The sequence below is a fragment of the Phoenix dactylifera genome, unplaced genomic scaffold, assembly GCF_009389715.1.
Source record: "Phoenix dactylifera cultivar Barhee BC4 unplaced genomic scaffold, palm_55x_up_171113_PBpolish2nd_filt_p 000548F, whole genome shotgun sequence".
NCBI classification, from domain to species: domain Eukaryota; kingdom Viridiplantae; phylum Streptophyta; class Magnoliopsida; order Arecales; family Arecaceae; genus Phoenix; species Phoenix dactylifera.
In genome coordinates, this window is record NW_024067957.1 from 203,772 (window position 1) to 223,841 (window position 20,070).

Consider the following 20,070-nt stretch of genomic DNA (forward strand, 5'->3'; position numbering starts at 1 on the left):
GCGCTCGGTTGGGCCAAAGAACAGGGAAGAGGAGGTTCTCAGCTCGATTTTTGGGGAAAAGAAGAGGAGGGTGGAGTGCTCGGTTTGGGAGAGAAAGAGAGAATGCTTTGAAAACAGGGCATTGCAATTTTTTTTTTTAGTTTTCTGTTTGAGTTTAGTTTTTCTTTTTTATTTATGAGAGCAATGTTTTTCTCTAGTATGAGTTCATGAGAGCAATGTATTCTTTTTCTTAGTTTTATTTTAATTGAAAATTTTAATTGAGAGTTTTCACTACAGGAAAAAGAGATTTTAACGACATGTTTTTGCCAACGCTTGCTGCAAGCGTTGGCAATGTCCCGCAGAGCGCCAAAAATAGCCGACGCATTTTAAAAGCGTCGGCAATTTACGACGCTCGTTAGCGTCGTCGTAGAGTTGGCCTAAAACGATGCTTATTAGCGTCGTTGAAAACCAAATACCCATCAAAACCCGCGTCCGCCCCCCTCCTTCATCCTCGATCGACATATCAAGCCCTCCTCTGCCTCCTCCTCCCTCCTCTGCCTCCTCCTTCTTCTGCCTCCTCCTCCCTCCTCTCCGGCGCCGACCAGTGTTGCAAGAAACTGGTTCTTCCTCTCCCTCCGCCCGCACCCATCCCGCCTCCTCTCTCTCTCTCTCTCGCTCTCTCGCCCTCTCTCGTTTCTTCTTCGCCCCGATTCTTCTCCCTTCCCCCCTCCCGCCGCCTCGATTCTTCTTCATCCTCTCCCTTCGAACCCCGCATCGCCTCCCATAAAAAATGACCGACGCCGAGCCCTCCTCCCCCTCCTCCGCCGCCTCCGCCGACTCTTCATGCGCCGCCGTCTGCTCCACCTCCGCCACCGCGGCCGAGGCCAGCCCGCCACCGTCGTCGGTGTGCTCCGCCTGTGGCGGCCCCACCGCCTCCATCTCCTCTGCTGCCGGCCGCCACTTCCTTGGCTTTGTCGCCGATCTCTCCCACTCTGTCCGCGGCCGCAAGATCTCCGACCCCGTTCCCCCCCTCCCCCAAACCGTCACCTCCCTCCTCTCCCTCCTCCAAGCCCTAACCTCTTGGATCGATGAGATTCCCCCACTCCCCCACTCCGCCCGCTACGGCAACCCCGCCTACCGCTCCTGGCTCGCCCGCCTCTCCGCCGAGGCCCCCGCCCTCCTTCTCCCCCTTATTACCTCCGAGGAGCTCCTCCCCGCCGCTGACGAGCTTCTCCCCTACCTCCTCGACTCGTTCGGCAATGCCTCCCCCATCGACTACGGCACCGGCCACGAGACCAACTTCGCCGCCTTCCTCTACTGCCTCGCCCACCTCGGCCTCATCAGGGAGGAGGACTACCCGGCCCTCGTCACCCGGGTCTTCGTCGCCTACCTCAAACTCATGCGCAGGCTCCAGATCACCTACTGTCTCGAGCCCGCTGGGTCTCACGGTGTCTGGGGCCTCGACGACTACCACTTTCTCCCCTTTATCTTTGGCTCAGCTCAGCTTATTGATCACAAGTATATGAAGCCCAAGTCGATTCACAACCAGGACATTCTTGATAACTTCTCCCACGAGTATATGTACTTGGCCTGTGTGGCTTTTGTCAAGAAGGTGAAGAAGGGGGTGTTTGCTGAGCACTCCCCGATGCTTGATGATATTAGTGCGGTCCCGACATGGAGCAAGGTGAACAGTGGAATGCTGAAGATGTATAAGGCTGAGGTGCTTGAGAAGGTGCCCATCATGCAGCATTTTGTCTTTGGTTCGCTCATCAAATGGTACCATTTCCATCTTTCCGTTGGTATTTGATTAAGTAGAAACTTTATCTTCTTTCACATGTGAAATTGCTTCTACGCGCATGATAAAATTAGTTATTTCTTTGCGATTATGATATAATGTAGATTTGGGCTCATTAATATTCATTATGGCATTTATTTTGATTGTTTTTGTGTTCCTACCATTTCCATCTTTCCCTTGGCATTTTGATTAAGTGGAAACTTTATGTTCTTTCACATGTGAAATTGCTTCTACCCGCATGATAAAATTGGTTATTCTTTGTGATTATGATATAACGTAGATTTGGGAATTGATCTCTTGAGTTGTTCAAACTATTTGAGAGGTATACCATAGTTGTACTTTTTATTGGTAATTCATGAGCTTGTGCTTGTCAAATAATGTAGTTGGTCATGATTGCAATTACTTTTGGGGTTTATCCATGAACCAAAGACAGCCTTAGTATTTAATTGCTGTAATTGATCTCTTGGGTTGTTAAACCTTTTTGAGAGCTATATCATGGTTGTGCTCTTGATTGGTAATTCATGAACTTGTCCTTGTCAAATGATGTAGCGGTCACGATTGTTGTTTCTGGTGCATAGTGTTTAAATTACTATAACATGGTGGCAGCTATTTTGAGACTTCCAGCTATATAGAGGTGACATATTGTATATATGCTTCATTCTAATAAGGCCTCTAAGACTATTGGTCTACACATCATGCTGATTTTCCCCCTTAATTCCGTGATTCTTAGACATGAATTTCTAAATGCAGGCAAGCAAAAAGATAGCCGATGCAAAGCATGCAAAAGATTTCCAAGCAGTTCTGAAAGAGTTTGTTGCCCAGATAGACAACCCAAGAGGGGGGGGTGAATTGGGTTTTAAAACAATTTGGATAATTTAAAACGTTATGGATGATTAATTAAAAACTATGCCAAGTTATTTAATTAATTACTATGTGCTGTGAGCAATATGAAATGAGAAGAGGAAGAGACAATCAATCACAAACACAAGTTTTATAGTGGTTCGGAGCTATCCCTTGCTCCTACGTCCACTCCCCAAGTTTCTCTTGGGAATACACTATAACCCCCTTGGATTACAGCCGGTTGTTTTGCAAGCTCACAACCAAACTTGTTGTTTTACGAGCTAACAACGAACTCGGTCGGTTTTCCCAGGCTCACCGACTAGAACCAACCCCGATTGTTTTCCCGGGCTCACAATCAAACCCTTTCACACGTTGGTTTTAAAACTGGCTCACCAACTAACCTTTATCCCCTTGATTCAATCCCCCGATTGAACCAAGTAAATACACGTAGTAGAAAGAAAACAGAAAATAAGCTTCTCAAAAGCAGGTATGAAACAATATATTCAAGGATGAGTTTAGAAGCCCTCAAACGCTTTTAAGCTTAAGTAGAGGAATGGCTTCTTGACTCTGGTCTCCTCTTGGATGAGTGATCGACTTGAATGTAGGAGGAGGAAGCTTTGAATGCTGGGGAGAAGTTGGTGGCGCAGTAAATGCTGATCTCCCCTTTTTCTCGTTGAAGAGCACTTGCAAAGCTTGAAGACTTGAATGCTTGGAGTGGAATGTATGTTCTCTATTTTGCTACAGTCTTCTGTGGCTATTTAAGCCAACCCCCACGGAAACTAGCCGTTACTCCACTTTTTCTGGCCGTTCTGCACACTCTGCGCAGCCTGACAATGTGACCGTTGGTGGGTTGGAGTCGACTCGCGCGATCAGGAGTCGACTCGGCTGTAGCGGGAGTCGACTCAAGCTTTTCAGGAGTCGACTCGGCAACTGTTCCAAGTTTGAATTAAAGTTGCCGTCACGACTAGGAGTCGACTCGTCTTGGCCCGGAGTCGACTCGCCAACTTCTGGCGCTGACCTGGCAATTTTGGAGTCGGCTTTTCCTCTGTAGACCGTGGATACAAATTTGAATTTTGCCCTCTCGAGTCGACTCGACTGTCCTGGGAGTCGACTCGAATCTCAGAGCCCGAACTCCCGATTCTCTGTCTTTTGGCTCATCCAGTCTTGGAGTCGACTCGAACTTCCTTGGAGTCGACTCGGCTCTCAGTTTCCGAAAGTTGGTCTTCTGCCTTTTGACGTGAAGCTTGTCTTGGTGTCGACTCGAGCTGTCTGGGAGTCGACTCGAATCTCAGTGGCAGTAACATGGTTTTCTCTGTTGATGGTCGCACAATCTTGGAGTCGACTCGCGTAATGCGGGAGTCGACTCGAATCTCAGAGTCCATAAAACACTCTCTGACTTTTTCTTTGTGCACCGGTGGGAGTCGACTCGCGTTCCACTGGAGTCGACTCGAATCTCAGAGTCCATAAAATACTCTCTGACTCTTTCTTTGTGTACCGCTGGGAGTCGACTCGCGTTCCACTGGAGTCGACTCGAATCTCAGAGTCCATAAAACACTCTCTGACTTTTTCTTTGTGCACCGCTGGGAGTCGACTCGCGTTCCACTGGAGTCGACTCGAATCTCAGAGTCCATAAAACACTCTCTGACTTTTTCTTTGTGCACCGCTGGGAGTCGACTCGCGTTCCACTGGAGTCGACTCGAATCTCAGATCTGAAAGACTGCTCTTCTATCCTTCTGTCTGTTTTCAGTCGGAGTCGACTCATACTGATTAGGAGTCGACTCGAGCTCGTGCCAGTGACCTTGATACGCTTGGAGTCGACTCGTGAAACTCGGGAGTCGACTCGAGTCTCAGACATTGGTTCAGCAGACTTCTTAACTTATCCAAAATACTGTAAACCATGTCTAGAAACACTTGAGCAGGATTTTCACTGAAACACTCAATTGAATTCATTAGTAATCACACGATATACTCAAATGCTTTGAGCTCATCAAAATCAAACGGGGTTTTAATCAATCACTCCACAATCTCCCCCTTTTTGATGATGACAAAACTTTGAGTATACGTAAAATGAATTGCTCAATAAATAATGAAATAAAATTTACAAGTGAATTCAAATGTCTGAAAATTTAATTTATCCAAGTTTGAAAGGTGTGAAACATTTAAATTTCGGAGTTAAAGCTCCCCCTTTCATTTGGAATTATATAAGCCTCCATATTATGCAATCAATTGTTTGGCTTATATGTTATCAATGATTTATCTTGATTAAAATTCAGATTCTCCCCCTCAACATATGCATTCAACTAGTTTTAGTTTTCTGAATTTCCTTTTAATGCTTTGAAATTTTTGAACTGAATTTTTTGTTTTTAGAGGGAAAATCTGTCAATTTGTTCTTGAGTACGATTAAGCTAATCTCCGAATATCCCTTGAATAGATTCTGGAGATTACTCCATTAGGAGCCCCAAAAGAGAGATAATGAGCCTCGAGGTACCGAATCCACTTAGAACAAATTTGTGTGTGTTTTTAAGAGTTCTTTTACATATTTTAACCATATTTCTCCCCTTATTACATATTTTATACATATTTCTCCCCCTTTTTGTCATCATATCAAAAAGGAGGTAATCACACACACAATCAATGGCACAAATGGCACAATCAAACATCAAATGGCACAGTCAATTGGCACAGAAATAAAGATAAGATGTCTACTCATTGTATTGATATGAAGGTGAATACATTTGAGCATACTATAAGTAAGGCAAAAACAATACAAAAGAAGATAAAACACAACTCAAAATCATCTATGTCCTCCTCGAGGATGTAGCTCCCCCTCTCGAGGATGTAGCTCCTCCTCTCGAGGATGTAGCTCCTCCTCTCGAGGATGCGTCTCCTCCTCTGGAGGATGTGGCTCCTCCTCCCAATCTGCTCCGCTCCATGAGGAGGGCGACTGCCTCTGTGACATGGCTAAGCTGTGTGATGATAGACGAGGTGGCTCTGCTGTGCATAGTGGAGAGCTCAGTCACCGACGTCTGAAGCCCAGTCACTGAGGTCTGAAGTGCGTCCAGCTTGCCGACAATCACATTCGACAAGCGCTCGGCCCCCTCGGTAGTGGTGTGCATGTCACGGCCTATCTCCTCTCGAAACTGTCGAGTGGTGCTCTTGATCTCCCTCATGTTGCGGAACTGGGCCTGCATCAAATCCCTGATATTATATATCTCTTCCCGCACTTTAGCCGTCATGTCTGTCACGGCTGTCAAGGATGGCACCAATGCGGAGGATGGAGTGGGTGCAGGAGTGGGTGCAGGAGTGGCAGCTGGCACGGAACCTCGGAGCTCCCGGAGCAGCTCGTCCCTCAAATCTCGGACGATCTCCTGCCGCAGCTCTCGGAGCTGCTCTGGATCAATACGGACCTCCATAGATGGTGGAGCTGAGGAGGAAGGTCCGGCAGAGGTGGTAGGAGCAGGAGGAGTGGATGGAAGGTCTGGATGATGTGGAGAGTCTGGGTAATCAGAGTCTGGCTCAGGACTGGGTGATGGTCTGGTGGTCTGAGCAGTGAGAGTGGACTTCCTAACCCAGATCCCGTCTTTCTTCCGAAATTCCATCCTGTGCATGGTCCCCGTACCCAAGCGATCAGTCCATCGCAAGGCACGAGAGGGTTCCCTCTCAGGAATGGAAATTTCGTACTGCCTAAACAGGAGAGTGAATATCATCCCGTATGGGAGGGAGAGCCTAGGTCTATCTAAAGGCTCACACATATACCTATAAATCAGCTTGGGGAAGTTGACCGGGGTGTCCTGAAGAATGTAAGACATAATAGCTAGGTCCCTCTCATTCACAAAATCAAATCTTCCTGTCTTAGGGAAGATGGACCTGGATAGAATGCTCAAGAGGATTCTCACTTCAATAGGAAGTGAGCTAGCAGATACCTCATCTAGGGGGGACTGAGGTGGCTGCCCTAAGACGATCGTAAGGGCCTCAAATCTATCCTCAGGATGTGCAGGAGCTACCCCTACCAGTGGGAGGTGGAGGATATGGGCAACGAGATCCTCCGTGACACGTAATGGGACACCTAATACCGTGCCCTCAATACCTCCATCTCCCCGATGGACGGTACTATAGAACTCTTGAACTAGGCCAGGATAGGTGGGAAGGTCCAAGGTGAGGAAGTACTCTAGACCCTGGGCTCTAAGCCTATCGCCTATGGTGAACCCTTCCCGGGAGAGGAAGTCAAAATCGACATACCTCCCGGTGGAGACGGCCTTCCCGGCCAATGGCCTAACATGAACCTCCCTAGGCGGGGAACGATCCGGAGGTGGTTGCCTCGCGGGATCATGCCGCGCCTTGGAGCGCCGCTCGGGAACGGCCGCGGGACGGGACCTCTTCCTAACGACGGCCTTACGAGGCATCTTGACCTAAACGGGAATAAAAATACCTTGAGGACGATGAAGGACGGACAGAGGAAGCTCGGGACGGACCGGAAATGACCTAGGAACGGATGGAAACTCAATGTCCGGCGAAGAATCGACGGGAAAAAGGCTTGGAGACGATCGGGGATGACCTAGGAGTCGGCTCTAGGGCTTTGTGAACAGTGGCGGCTTGAGGAAAAGTGTTTGCGAAACGACAAACCTAGGGTTAAAAAGTCGGATCCCGACTGCGAGTCGACTCCCCTGAGTCGCGAGTCGACTCGACCTCGAGTCGACTCCAGAATATGCGCGAGTCGACTCCCCTTTTGCTGCCAGCTTTGCGAGTCGACTCCCGCAAATGCGCGAGTCGACTCCCCCTTAGGAGCCGGCTCTGAAACTTACTCGAGTCGTCTCTAACCTTGGCACGCACTTAAAACTCTTGCTATAATCGCGCCAAATGAGGGAAAATCACCTAATTAAGGACTGATATGATGATCATTGAATAGAAACTCTCTTTTAACCTCATTCTCATCATCAAAATCAATTAATCTAGTGGTAACTCCCACTAGGATGGATCAATCACTCCTAATCCCCTTCTAAGCACACTAAATCTCTCTTCACTTAGGGGTTTTGTGAAAATATCTGCTAATTGATTATCAGTACACACAAAGTGGAGTGACACATCACCATTCAATACATGATCTCTTATGAAGTGATGTCTTATCTCAATGTGTTTAGTTCTTGAGTGTTGAATTGGATTTTTAGTTAGATTTATGGCACTTGTGTTATCACAATTAATGGGGATTTCATCTTGTTTAATGCCATAATCTTCTAATTGTTGTTTAATCCATAAGATTTGAGCACAACAACTTCCGGCTGCAACATATTCAGCTTCTGCAGTGGATAATGCAACCGAGTTTTGTTTCTTGCTAAACCATGAGATTAGGTTTTCTCCTAGAAATTGACAAGACCCGCTGGTACTTTTTCTATCAAGTTTACATCCAGCGAAGTCTGAATCTGTGTACCCTATTAAGTTTAGGCTAGATTCTTTAGAGTACCACAGTCCTATGTTCTTAGTTCCTATTAAGTATTTAAAGATTCTTTTAACTGCAGCTAGGTGTGATTCTTTAGGATTAGCCTGATATCTAGCACACATGCACACACTAAACATAATATCAGGTCTACTTGCAGTAAGATACAGTAAAGAACCTATCATACCTCTATAAAGTTTTTGATCGACGGATTTACCTGATTCATCTTGGTCTAACTTACATGATGAGCTCATGGGGGTGCTGATTGATTTGTTTCCCTCCATATCAAACTTCATGAGCATCTCCTTGATATATTTTACTTGATTGATGAAGATGCCTTCTTCAGATTGTTTGATTTGAAGCCCGAGGAAGTAGTTCAGTTCTCCCATCATGCTCATTTCAAACTCACTCTGCATCAAATCAGCAAATTCTTCGCAGAGGCGATTGTTAGTGGCACCGAAAATGATATCATCAACATAAATCTGTACTAACAACATATCCTTATTTTGTCTTTTCAGAAATAATGTTGTGTCTACATTTCCCCTAGAGAATTCATGTTCTAATAGGAATTTACTAAGTCTCTCATACCATGCTCTAGGTGCTTGTTTTAACCCATAAAGTGCTTTGTTTAGTTTATACACATGATTAGGGTATTGATGATTTTCGAAACCAGGAGGTTGTTCTACATACACCTCCTCATTAATATACCCATTTAAAAATGCACTCTTTACATCCATTTGAAATAGTTTGAAATCTTTAGAGCATGCATATGCTAATAATAGTCTAATAGCCTCAAGTCTAGCTACGGGAGCAAAGGTTTCATCAAAGTCTATACCTTCTTCTTGATTATAACCCTTTGCTACTAGTCTAGCCTTATTCCGTATAACAATTCCATTTTCATCTAGCTTATTTTTATATATCCATTTTGTACCAATAATTGGATATTCAGAAGGTCTCTCTACTAGATCCCACACTTTGTTTCTAGTAAATTGGTTTAGTTCTTCTTGCATTGCATTTATCCAATTTACATCATTTTCGGCTTCTTCTATATGTTTGGGCTCAAAGTGTGAAACAAAGGCTAGATGATTATTCATATTCCTAAGGGATGCTCTAGTCCTAACCGGTTGTGATGGATCATCTAGAATTAGTTCCTTAGGATGCCCGTGAGCATACCTCCAAGCTTTAGTTAGCCCATGATCCACTATAGGCTCTTGGTTTGATGATTCTCCTTCAATCAACTTTTGATTATCATCTCGTAATCCCATCTCATCTATCTTTTCTTCAAGTATTTCAATATCATCATCAAAATTAACCTTCTTACTAGATGAGATGTCACTAGAGTCATCAAAAACAACATGTATGGATTCTTCTATAACTAGAGTTCTTTTATTAAAGATTCTATAGGCTTTACTAGTTGTAGAATAACCTAGGAATATTCCTTCATCAGATTTAGGGTCAAATTTCCCTAGATTATCTTTCCCATTATTATGTACAAAACACCTACATCCAAAAACATGAAAATAGTTAACCTTTGGTTTTCTGTTTTTCCACAGTTCATATGGTGTTTTCTTTATGATGGGTCTTAATAGAACTCTATTTAATATATGGCAAGAAGTATTAATGGCTTCTCCCCAAAAATACTTAGGGAGGTTACTTTCACATAACATCGTTCTAGCCATTTCCTCTAGTGTTCTATTTTTCCTTTCAACAACTCCATTTTGCTGTGGTGTCCTAGGTGCTGAGAAATTATGGGTTATCCCCTTTTTGCTACAAAATTCATCAAATAATTGATTTTCGAATTCGGTACCATGGTCACTTCTAATAGCTATAACTGAGGATTCTCTAGCATTTGTTACTTCCTTGTGGAACTTCTTAAACATAGAAAATGCTTGATCCTTATGCGCTAGAAACATGACCCATGTGTACCTAGAGTAATCATCTACTATAACTAGACCATATTTATTTCCACCTAGGCTTGTTGTTCTAGTAGGACCAAATAAGTCCATATGTAATAATTCTAGAGGCCTAGAGGTAGAGACACATTTTATGGATTTAAAAGAATTCCTAGATTGTTTGCCAAATTGACATGCTTCACAGATTTTGTTCTTTTCAAATTTTAATTTTGGCAAACCTATCACGGAGTCTCTTTTAACTAGTTTAGTTATTGTGTCCATGCTTGCATGACCTAACTTACGGTGCCATAACCAACTAGCATCATTTTCTTTGGTTTCATTTACAACTAGACATTGGTTATGTTTTGCAAGATCTTCTAGGTCTACAACATATACATTTCCACGTCTAATCCCTTTAAAGACCAAACTATTATCATTAGGATTTGTTACAATACATAGTGATGGTTTAAACATAACATCATATCCTTTATCACATAATTGACTAATGCTTAACAAGTTATGTTTAAGACCATCAACATATCTAACATTATCTATAAAAGTAGAAGGGGTGATTTGAACTTTACCAATGCCAATGATGTGACCTTGGTTGTTGTCTCCAAACGTCACAACACCTCCCTTCTTAGCTTCAAGGGTGAAAAATTGGTCTTTATCACCCGTCATGTGCCTTGAGCAGCCACTATCCAAATACCAGCAATTTTTGTTGACCTTGGCTGCAAGACACTCCTACACAAGCAAATCATGTCATCTTAGGTACCCAAGTTTTCTTGGGTCCTTCATGGTTAGTCAAGTTGGTTCCTTTTGGAACCCATACCCTTTTAATTTTTCTTTTAGTTTTCCTTTTCCTATAGTCACATGTATTTGCTTTATGTCCTATATTTCCACAACAGAAACAGGTGATTTTCTTAGTTTTTGTTTCCCCAGCTTTAACAAAGAAATTACTAAGAAGTTTTTGCTTATTCCTTGGTTTGTACCCTAAGCCTGCTTTATTAAATACTGCACGTTGACTATTTAGTATCATGTTTAACTTTTCTGAACTATATGTAAATTTTTCAACTAAGGGTTTGTATTTGTTAAGTTCTTTAGTTAATGTTTGATTTTCTGTTTTTAAATCATTTAGTTCTTTTGTTAGATCCTTGTTTAAGACTTGTTTATGGTTTGAAAGTTCCTTAGTTAGTTTTTCATTATCTTTAGTTAAGGTGTTAGTCTTCTTAATTAAAAGTTGATTGCTTGTCTTAAGTTCTAGATTTTCTTTGGTAAGATTATCTTTATCCTTAATTAATGAATCATGCTTATGAATATAAGTTTGATTAGTTACTTTTAGTTCTCTGTTTTTAACATTTATATTCTTATACTCAATCATTAATTCATTGAACGCATCATAAAGTTCATCAAAAGAAAAATCAGGATGCGTATCGGAAGTTACCTCGTCTTCGTTGGCCATGAAGCAGAAATTGGCCTTTTCTTCTTGTTCCTCGTCAGAAGAGGAGGATGATGAGTCGGAGTCGGATAGTGTAGTGACAAGAGCTTTCTTCTTCTTGTACTTACTCCCCTTCTTCAGTAAGGGGCATTCAGCTCTTATGTGACCCGGCTTCTTGCACTCGTAACATCCAATCCCCTCGTTTTCTCTTTCCTTACCTTTGTCCTTCCGGTAGAAATTTGAGGGCCCTCTCCTTTGATGATAGGACTTCTTGTGGTTGATGAATTTCTTGAATTTGCGCACAAGAAGAGCCTCACCACCATCTTCCTCATCTTCTTCTTCTTCACTGCTGCTGCTGCAAGATAAGTCCTTGTTAGAAGAAGTAGATTTTAAAGCTATTACCTTTTTCTTATGGGAAGACTCTTCCTCGTGTTGTTTCATGGTGAGTTCGTGAGTCATCAGGGATCCAAGGAGCTCCTCAAGTGGAAGCTTGTTCAAGTCTTTAGCTTCTTGGATCGCTGTCACTTTAGCTTCCCACAACCTCGGTAGACATCGAAGGATTTTCCTGACAAGCTCACTGTTAGTATAGTTCTTGCCAAGGCTTTTTAGGCCATTGACAATATCAGTAAACCTAGTGAACATGGATGTGATAGTTTCATTTGAATCCATTTTAAATAGTTCATATTTATGAACCAAGATGTTTATTTTGGATTCCTTGACTTGATTCGTGCCCTCATGGGTCACTTCAAGTCTGTCCCAAATTTCTTTTGCTGAATTACAAGTTGAAATCCTATTGAATTCATTACGGTCTAAGGCACAATAGAAGACATTCATTGCTTTAGAGTTTAATTGTGCCTTCCTCATGTCATGTTCATCCCAATCCGTTTCTAGTTTGGGTACCTTGACACCATCTATATATATGGATGGGATGTATGGGCCATTTACAACAATGGTCCACATCTCATAGTCTTGGGCTTGGATGAATATTTTCATCCTAGCCTTCCAGTATGAGTAGTCGGATCCATTGAAGAAAGGGGGTCTTTGGGTGGACTGACCCTCAATGTGAGAAGATCCAAATGGGGTTGTCATTTTGATCTTTTAACTCTTGAGTGGAAGAGTTTTTGGCTCTGATACCACCTGTTGCCCAGATAGACAACCCAAGAGGGGGGGGTGAATTGGGTTTTAAAACAATTTGGATAATTTAAAACGTTATGGATGATTAATTAAAAACTATGCCAAGTTATTTAATTAATTACTATGTGCTGTGAGCAATATGAAATGAGAAGAGGAAGAGACAATCAATCACAAACACAAGTTTTATAGTGGTTCGGAGCTATCCCTTGCTCCTACGTCCACTCCCCAAGTTTCTCTTGGGAATACACTATAACCCCCTTGGATTACAGCCGGTTGTTTTGCAAGCTCACAACCAAACTTGTTGTTTTACGAGCTAACAACGAACTCGGTCGGTTTTCCCAGGCTCACCGACTAGAACCAACCCCGATTGTTTTCCCGGGCTCACAATCAAACCCTTTCACACGTTGGTTTTAAAACTGGCTCACCAACTAACCTTTATCCCCTTGATTCAATCCCCCGATTGAACCAAGTAAATACACGTAGTAGAAAGAAAACAGAAAATAAGCTTCTCAAAAGCAGGTATGAAACAATATATTCAAGGATGAGTTTAGAAGCCCTCAAACGCTTTTAAGCTTAAGTAGAGGAATGGCTTCTTGACTCTGGTCTCCTCTTGGATGAGTGATCGACTTGAATGTAGGAGGAGGAAGCTTTGAATGCTGGGGAGAAGTTGGTGGCGCAGTAAATGCTGATCTCCCCTTTTTCTCGTTGAAGAGCACTTGCAAAGCTTGAAGACTTGAATGCTTGGAGTGGAATGTATGTTCTCTATTTTGCTACAGTCTTCTGTGGCTATTTAAGCCAACCCCCACGGAAACTAGCCGTTACTCCACTTTTTCTGGCCGTTCTGCACACTCTGCGCAGCCTGACAATGTGACCGTTGGTGGGTTGGAGTCGACTCGCGCGATCAGGAGTCGACTCGGCTGTAGCGGGAGTCGACTCAAGCTTTTCAGGAGTCGACTCGGCAACTGTTCCAAGTTTGAATTAAAGTTGCCGTCACGACTAGGAGTCGACTCGTCTTGGCCCGGAGTCGACTCGCCAACTTCTGGCGCTGACCTGGCAATTTTGGAGTCGGCTTTTCCTCTGTAGACCGTGGATACAAATTTGAATTTTGCCCTCTCGAGTCGACTCGACTGTCCTGGGAGTCGACTCGAATCTCAGAGCCCGAACTCCCGATTCTCTGTCTTTTGGCTCATCCAGTCTTGGAGTCGACTCGAACTTCCTTGGAGTCGACTCGGCTCTCAGTTTCCGAAAGTTGGTCTTCTGCCTTTTGACGTGAAGCTTGTCTTGGTGTCGACTCGAGCTGTCTGGGAGTCGACTCGAATCTCAGTGGCAGTAACATGGTTTTCTCTGTTGATGGTCGCACAATCTTGGAGTCGACTCGCGTAATGCGGGAGTCGACTCGAATCTCAGAGTCCATAAAACACTCTCTGACTTTTTCTTTGTGCACCGGTGGGAGTCGACTCGCGTTCCACTGGAGTCGACTCGAATCTCAGAGTCCATAAAATACTCTCTGACTCTTTCTTTGTGTACCGCTGGGAGTCGACTCGCGTTCCACTGGAGTCGACTCGAATCTCAGAGTCCATAAAACACTCTCTGACTTTTTCTTTGTGCACCGCTGGGAGTCGACTCGCGTTCCACTGGAGTCGACTCGAATCTCAGAGTCCATAAAACACTCTCTGACTTTTTCTTTGTGCACCGCTGGGAGTCGACTCGCGTTCCACTGGAGTCGACTCGAATCTCAGATCTGAAAGACTGCTCTTCTATCCTTCTGTCTGTTTTCAGTCGGAGTCGACTCATACTGATTAGGAGTCGACTCGAGCTCGTGCCAGTGACCTTGATACGCTTGGAGTCGACTCGTGAAACTCGGGAGTCGACTCGAGTCTCAGACATTGGTTCAGCAGACTTCTTAACTTATCCAAAATACTGTAAACCATGTCTAGAAACACTTGAGCAGGATTTTCACTGAAACACTCAATTGAATTCATTAGTAATCACACGATATACTCAAATGCTTTGAGCTCATCAAAATCAAACGGGGTTTTAATCAATCACTCCACAGAGTTTCAGAAAGCTCAAAGGCTTACAGTTGAGAGGGAAACTGCTTATGCCCCTTTTGTTCCTCAAGCAGTTCTTCCTTCGAGGTACTGATTTACTCACTCAGCTCTTATTAGGTCTCAAGAAGTCGTGAATAATGATTGTCAGTCATGTGTGTTTGTCTTTTTTTTTTTTGGTTGTGCGAAGCTATTTAACATAAATTTGATGTATTCTCATGAATTTTCACTGGTAAATAGTAGTTTTCATAGTAATTGGTGTATTTTCAATGCTGCATTTCTGCATATTACAGTATCATTACATGATACATTGCAATCTTTGTGCCCTGCTGATCATTTGATTGCTGTAGCCTGGTTATTTTTGTGCAGCTATACTGCTAGAGAGAGAGATGTTAGTGCTGATAAAACATCTGAACAACGTGCTCTGCTTGTGGAATCTAGAAGGTGAGAGGTCTTTCTATTTTAATCCTTTGATGCATAATGATTATATAGTTGAGTCCGTTTGTGAAATTGCCATGCTTGGCACAAAAGACTGTAGTACTGATATTTAAACACTTCTAGATGCTGTGCCAGGTATTATCTTTTTGACAAGATTTTCTTTAAGTTAATTGTTCATATCAATCATTATATAATTCATTTTACTACATTTAGCTTCTAATTAGATGAAGAGTTAGGTCTCTCAACTACATTTAATATTTATTAAATGGATTTTAATTCTTTCTGCTGATCCTGAAAAGTTGGGTTAGGTCTTGTATGGCTATGAATGCTCCATCTTTTTGACCCCTGTTCCTACTCCCCTTTTCATTTCCATTATTTCTTTGTGCCACTGAGTTATATTTCTGGTTTCATAAAAATATACTAATTGGACCTGGCTAGTATCATATTTTTTAATGGTAATCAAACCCATGAAATCATCAATATAGTCCATATACTACATCTTAGCTGGAATGGCCATGAGATCCGTGTTCTTGGAGTATAGTTTTTATTTTAGTTCTGTTTGTTTGCTTAGAATATGAATATATATATATATATATATATATATATATATATATATATATATATATATATATATATATATATATATATATATATTGTGGGAATTGGTGTTTGTTCCTGGTTAGTAATCGTCACTTCATCTATTCCAACCACAAAATGATCAAGATTTTCTCTCCACGAGGGTGGATATTATGTATAAATGAACATCAGCAACCTTTCCTGCAGTGTTAAAATAAGGGCTTCTGTCTGCATCAAACTTTTGATATTTTGTACGATCTCTTTCCTCGTGGGAATATCTGCTTTCAAGACATTAGAAAGTCATCATGCATCATCTATTATTTGGTCTTTCTCTTCTTTTCTGTTTTGTTTGGGGATTGGGAAACCTGATGCAAAAGTTTTGTTATTTGTTATTGATTGCAGCAAAGTCAAATGGTGGATGACATGGATGAGGATCTTGATGAAGATGATTTTGGTGCAAAGGGTTCTGCTTCTGTAGAGCATGAATCTGATGATGAGATCGTTGAATCTGACATTGAACTTGAAGGAGGAACTGTAGCACCTGATGATGATCTGCCACAAAAGGTGATTTGCAATGTATATCATATTTACTGCTTATGAATGACTCAAGAAGTTGTGAGTGTATTTTCAGTATTTTCAACTGCGGCTTATTATTACTACTTTTTTCTGTCCAGATGGAAGACCCATCTATTGAGGTAACAGAGGAAAGTCGTGATGCCTCTCAAGAGGCTAAAGGGAAAGCTATGGAAGCAATTTCAGAAGGTATTTCAGTATCTGTTGCATTGTATCTAAGCCATACTTGCTCTGAAACATTTGGTATTGGCTAATTGTCAGGAGTTTATATAATGCTGTGTTTTTATAATGGGTTTTTTGCATGGATACCCTTCTAACTATCGAATTTTGCGTGAATATCCTTTCAAAATTGATATTTGCATGTATGCCCTCGTAAAACTCTGTTATTGTACAAATACCCCTAATAGAATAGTTATTCTAACGGCGTTAAAAAAAATATATTTATATTAATTAAAAATAAAATAAAAATTTAAAATGATGTTATTATCCTCCCCCCTCCCCCCGGTGCCCGGCTTCAGCACACCCGTGCCCGGCCTCCCCTCCCCTCCCCTCCCCTCCCCACCCCACCCCACCCCACCCCCCACGCGCACCCCCGCCCCTGGTGCCTGGCTTCAGCACCCCCCCGGTGCCCGGCTTCCCCCCGCCCCCCGGGTATCGAGATCCCGATGGCGGGCGTTCCACACAGCTTTTCTTATGCCAGAAGAAGAAGAAGAAGAAGAAGACAGGAGCTCCACACAGCTGTGCTCTGCTTCAGAATCTCTTGGGCCCAGAAGAGAGAGAGAGAGAGAGAGAGAGAGAGAGAGAGAGAGAGAGAGAGAGGACTGCTGGTTTGAGTTGGAAAGAAGGTGGCTTGTCTAAGGACCAGAAATAATGCTAAGTAGGTGGCTTTAACAGCACTGAGTTGGTGGTAATGGAAACAGAAAAAGAGAAACAAAATCAGGATAAAGGCTTCACAAAGCCACCTAAAATCCAGCAAAACTCAGAGAAATGAGTTTGCTTTGTGATAACAAGTAAGAGAGTCTCTTCTTTTTTGTGTGTGTGGGTGGTGGTACCATTGGTCGTTTTTAAGTGAATTTATGGCGGGTTTTCAAGGCAGACAGGAAGGAGATATGGGTTTCTTAGGAGCTTGTTAGCTTGCTCCCATGGCCTTATTATTCTCCAAAGGGATGGGAAATGCCAGCCAATGAGGAGGAAAAGCCCTAAGGGGAGTAGGGTTCAAGTGTGGAAGGATAGCAACAAGCATAGGTTCACAGAATCCAAAGGAACCTCGGCCCGTCAGGATTCTCTCTCGATCTATTACACTGTTGATACCTCTGGTGTCTCGGTAGCTGGCTCCGGGTCAGGGAACTCGGCACGTAAAAATTCAAGAGCACTCCATCGCTGCTGCTGCCGCAACTGTCCCTGCTGTTCCTCCGCTTCTTTCTCTCCTTAACAGCTGATGACGCTCGGTTGGTTTCTCCTCCTGGGGAAGTCTTCTTCTCCTCCGCAGCTGAGTTGCCGGCAGCCGATCCTTTCTCGACGAGGTCGGTGAGCGAGAGCTCGTACTCCGACTCCGGGAGGTCTCGCAGGAACCCGAGGAGGTCTTCTCGACCCTTGGCTATCTCCCGCGCCCTCGCCGATAGAGGAGCCACCCCAAAGCCCTCCATCTTTCTCCCTGGGAACCAGAGAGCCGCTGGGCTTGCAGCTGTGGGAGGGTAAGGCACCCGCGCGGGGGGGGGTGTGGTGTGCTGAAGCCGGGCACCGGGGGGAGGGGGAGGAAGGGGTGGGAGGGAAGAGTAAGAATAATAAGGTCATTTTAAATTTTTATTTTATTTTTAATTAATATAAATATAATTTTTTTAACGCCGTTAAAATAACTGTTCTATTAGGGGTATTTGTACAATAACAGAGTTTGACGAGGATATACATGCAAATATCAATTTTGAAAGGGTATTCACGTAAAATTTGATATTTAGAAGGGTATCCATGCAAAAAACCCTTTTATAATTTACATTCGTATTTTTATTTTTTTAAAAAAATAGCAATCCCGATGCATTAAAGCGTCGGTAAATAAAAGTTGTGGCACGCCTACGCCGACGCTAGAAAAGCGTCGGCAAAAATACATTTACCGACGCTTTAACGCGTCGGCAAAAACAAGGCTTTCCCGACGCAAATGAAAGCGTCGGCAAAAATGATATTTACCGACGCTTTAAAGCGTCGGCGAAAACACAGAATTGGGCATCCTTTACGCTTTCCGGATGCTTTAAAGCGTCGGCGAATGTCATTTTTGCCGACGCTTTCCTTAGCGTCGGGAAAGCCTTGTTTTTGCCGACGCTTTCTCTTAGCGTTGGCAAAAACTTTTGCCACTCCAGTATCGCCAACGCTTTTGCGACGCTTCTGTTTGCATTGCGGGAACTTTAGCCGACGCTTATAAGCGTCGGTAAAGATTATAAAAAGCGCCGGGAAAGATGAGTTTTCTTGTAGTGTTTTATTTTGAGTTTTAATTTTTGAGAGTTTATTTGGGTAGAAAGTTGTATTTATTCTGCAATTTTAATTTCTGTTCTGCAATACATTAAATCTTTTTTCATGCAATCTATATTCCAGTCTGCAATTTTTCTAGCACTGTTTTCAGCCATTTTATGCCAAAGCTTTTCTTTGATTAGTTCAATATATAAATGCCTTTTGAATTTAAATACCTGTCTTTTTGTCAATTTTAAGTAGAAAACATTCTCCGGTAGACCAGAGAATCCGTCAACATCCCCGACGTAATGTTTTTCTTCTATCATTCAAAAAAAAAAAATCGATTTTGAATCCGAGTGAACGTTTTAATTTTTATGCAACTCCAATTGCCTCTCTGTGGATCGACCTCTTACGACCACTATTCTTCGAGTAGAAAAGGTAAGAGTAAAATTTATTTAAACTTTGTTTGTCGGTTCTAACAATGATCTATTTAGCATATTTTTTTAGGTAAATAGGAATCGGACAATAAAATTTTGGCGCCGTTGCCAGGAAGGCAAATCGAGAAGCAAGAATGATCACGAAGATCAAATCGAATTTTGGATGCCTAGAGTGAACGCACTTCGGTAGTAAGTTTTTTTATTAATTTCTCTTGTTTTGATTATTTTTTCATAGTTATTAAATTCTGAAATTTGAAAAAAAAGAGTGAAAAAATTTTAAAATTCAAAAATTTAGATTCAAAATTTGAATTCTGAAATTCAAATTTTGAAATTTAAAAAAAAGTTAAAAAATAATTAAATTAAAAAATAAAAAAAATTATTATTTTTGCTAGTAATTGATAGGGTGCAATCCTCCGAGGTTATCATACCTTTATTGAGGCTCCTCATGGAGTAATCTCCAGAGCTTATTCAACGAGCATTCGGAGATTGACTAACGCATAAGGATTAATTTTTAATTTACATTCAAGTTATTTCTATATAAAAATTTAATTTTTTTTTTAAAAAAATTGCTTGCTCATTTAATTAGTACAACCTAATGACATTGCATAAATTTTAAAAAATCATTGATTATTTGCTGCATTAAGCATTTGCATAAAATAATTTAAGGGCAAAACCCATTAAAAAGATAAGGTCGGAAAGTCATTACCTGTCCTTAGCCCAAAAATCACCACCTTGCATATATATATATATATATCCTAAGCCAAATTAAATTAAAATCAATTAGATGTTGGCCTTAGGATTTTCGAGCTCAATTAGGCTCTTGGAAAGAAGTGGCTGAAAGCCACTCCAGTGAGAATTTAGTAATTGGTGATGTCTAAGAAAGTTTTACAACAGTGAAAACTGTTCCGGGTATTGTGGTATTGGTGTATCTCTTCTGGCACCACCACACACCCCGGGACTTTTCTGGTTACTGGTTACTGGATTGCTTAACTGGTAAGCTCAAGCTTAATCTGAAAGAGAGATTAGGAGCTGTCTAATCTAGAGAGAATT

The 20,070-nt window shown here is 42.3% G+C and overlaps 1 protein-coding gene across 1 annotated transcript; it reads left to right on the forward strand.

Moving 5' to 3' along the window:
- The first annotated feature begins 649 nt into the window (after nt 1-649).
- Nucleotides 650-16,396, forward strand: LOC120106503 (serine/threonine-protein phosphatase 2A activator-like). Its single transcript, XM_039119433.1, has 6 exons — nt 650-1,755; nt 2,525-2,584; nt 14,568-14,647; nt 14,927-15,001; nt 15,974-16,135; nt 16,246-16,396. The coding sequence occupies exons 1-2, from the start codon at nt 770-772 to the stop codon at nt 2,538-2,540; spliced, it is 1,002 nt and encodes a 333-aa protein (XP_038975361.1). The 5' UTR covers nt 650-769; the 3' UTR covers nt 2,541-2,584; nt 14,568-14,647; nt 14,927-15,001; nt 15,974-16,135; nt 16,246-16,396.
- The last annotated feature ends 3,674 nt before the right edge of the window (nt 16,397-20,070 follow it).

Excerpts from the sequence above, each read along its gene's own strand:
- LOC120106503 (XM_039119433.1), top strand. The coding sequence starts at position 770 with ATGACCGACGCCGAGCCCTCCTCCCCCTCCTCCGCCGCCTCCGCCGAC.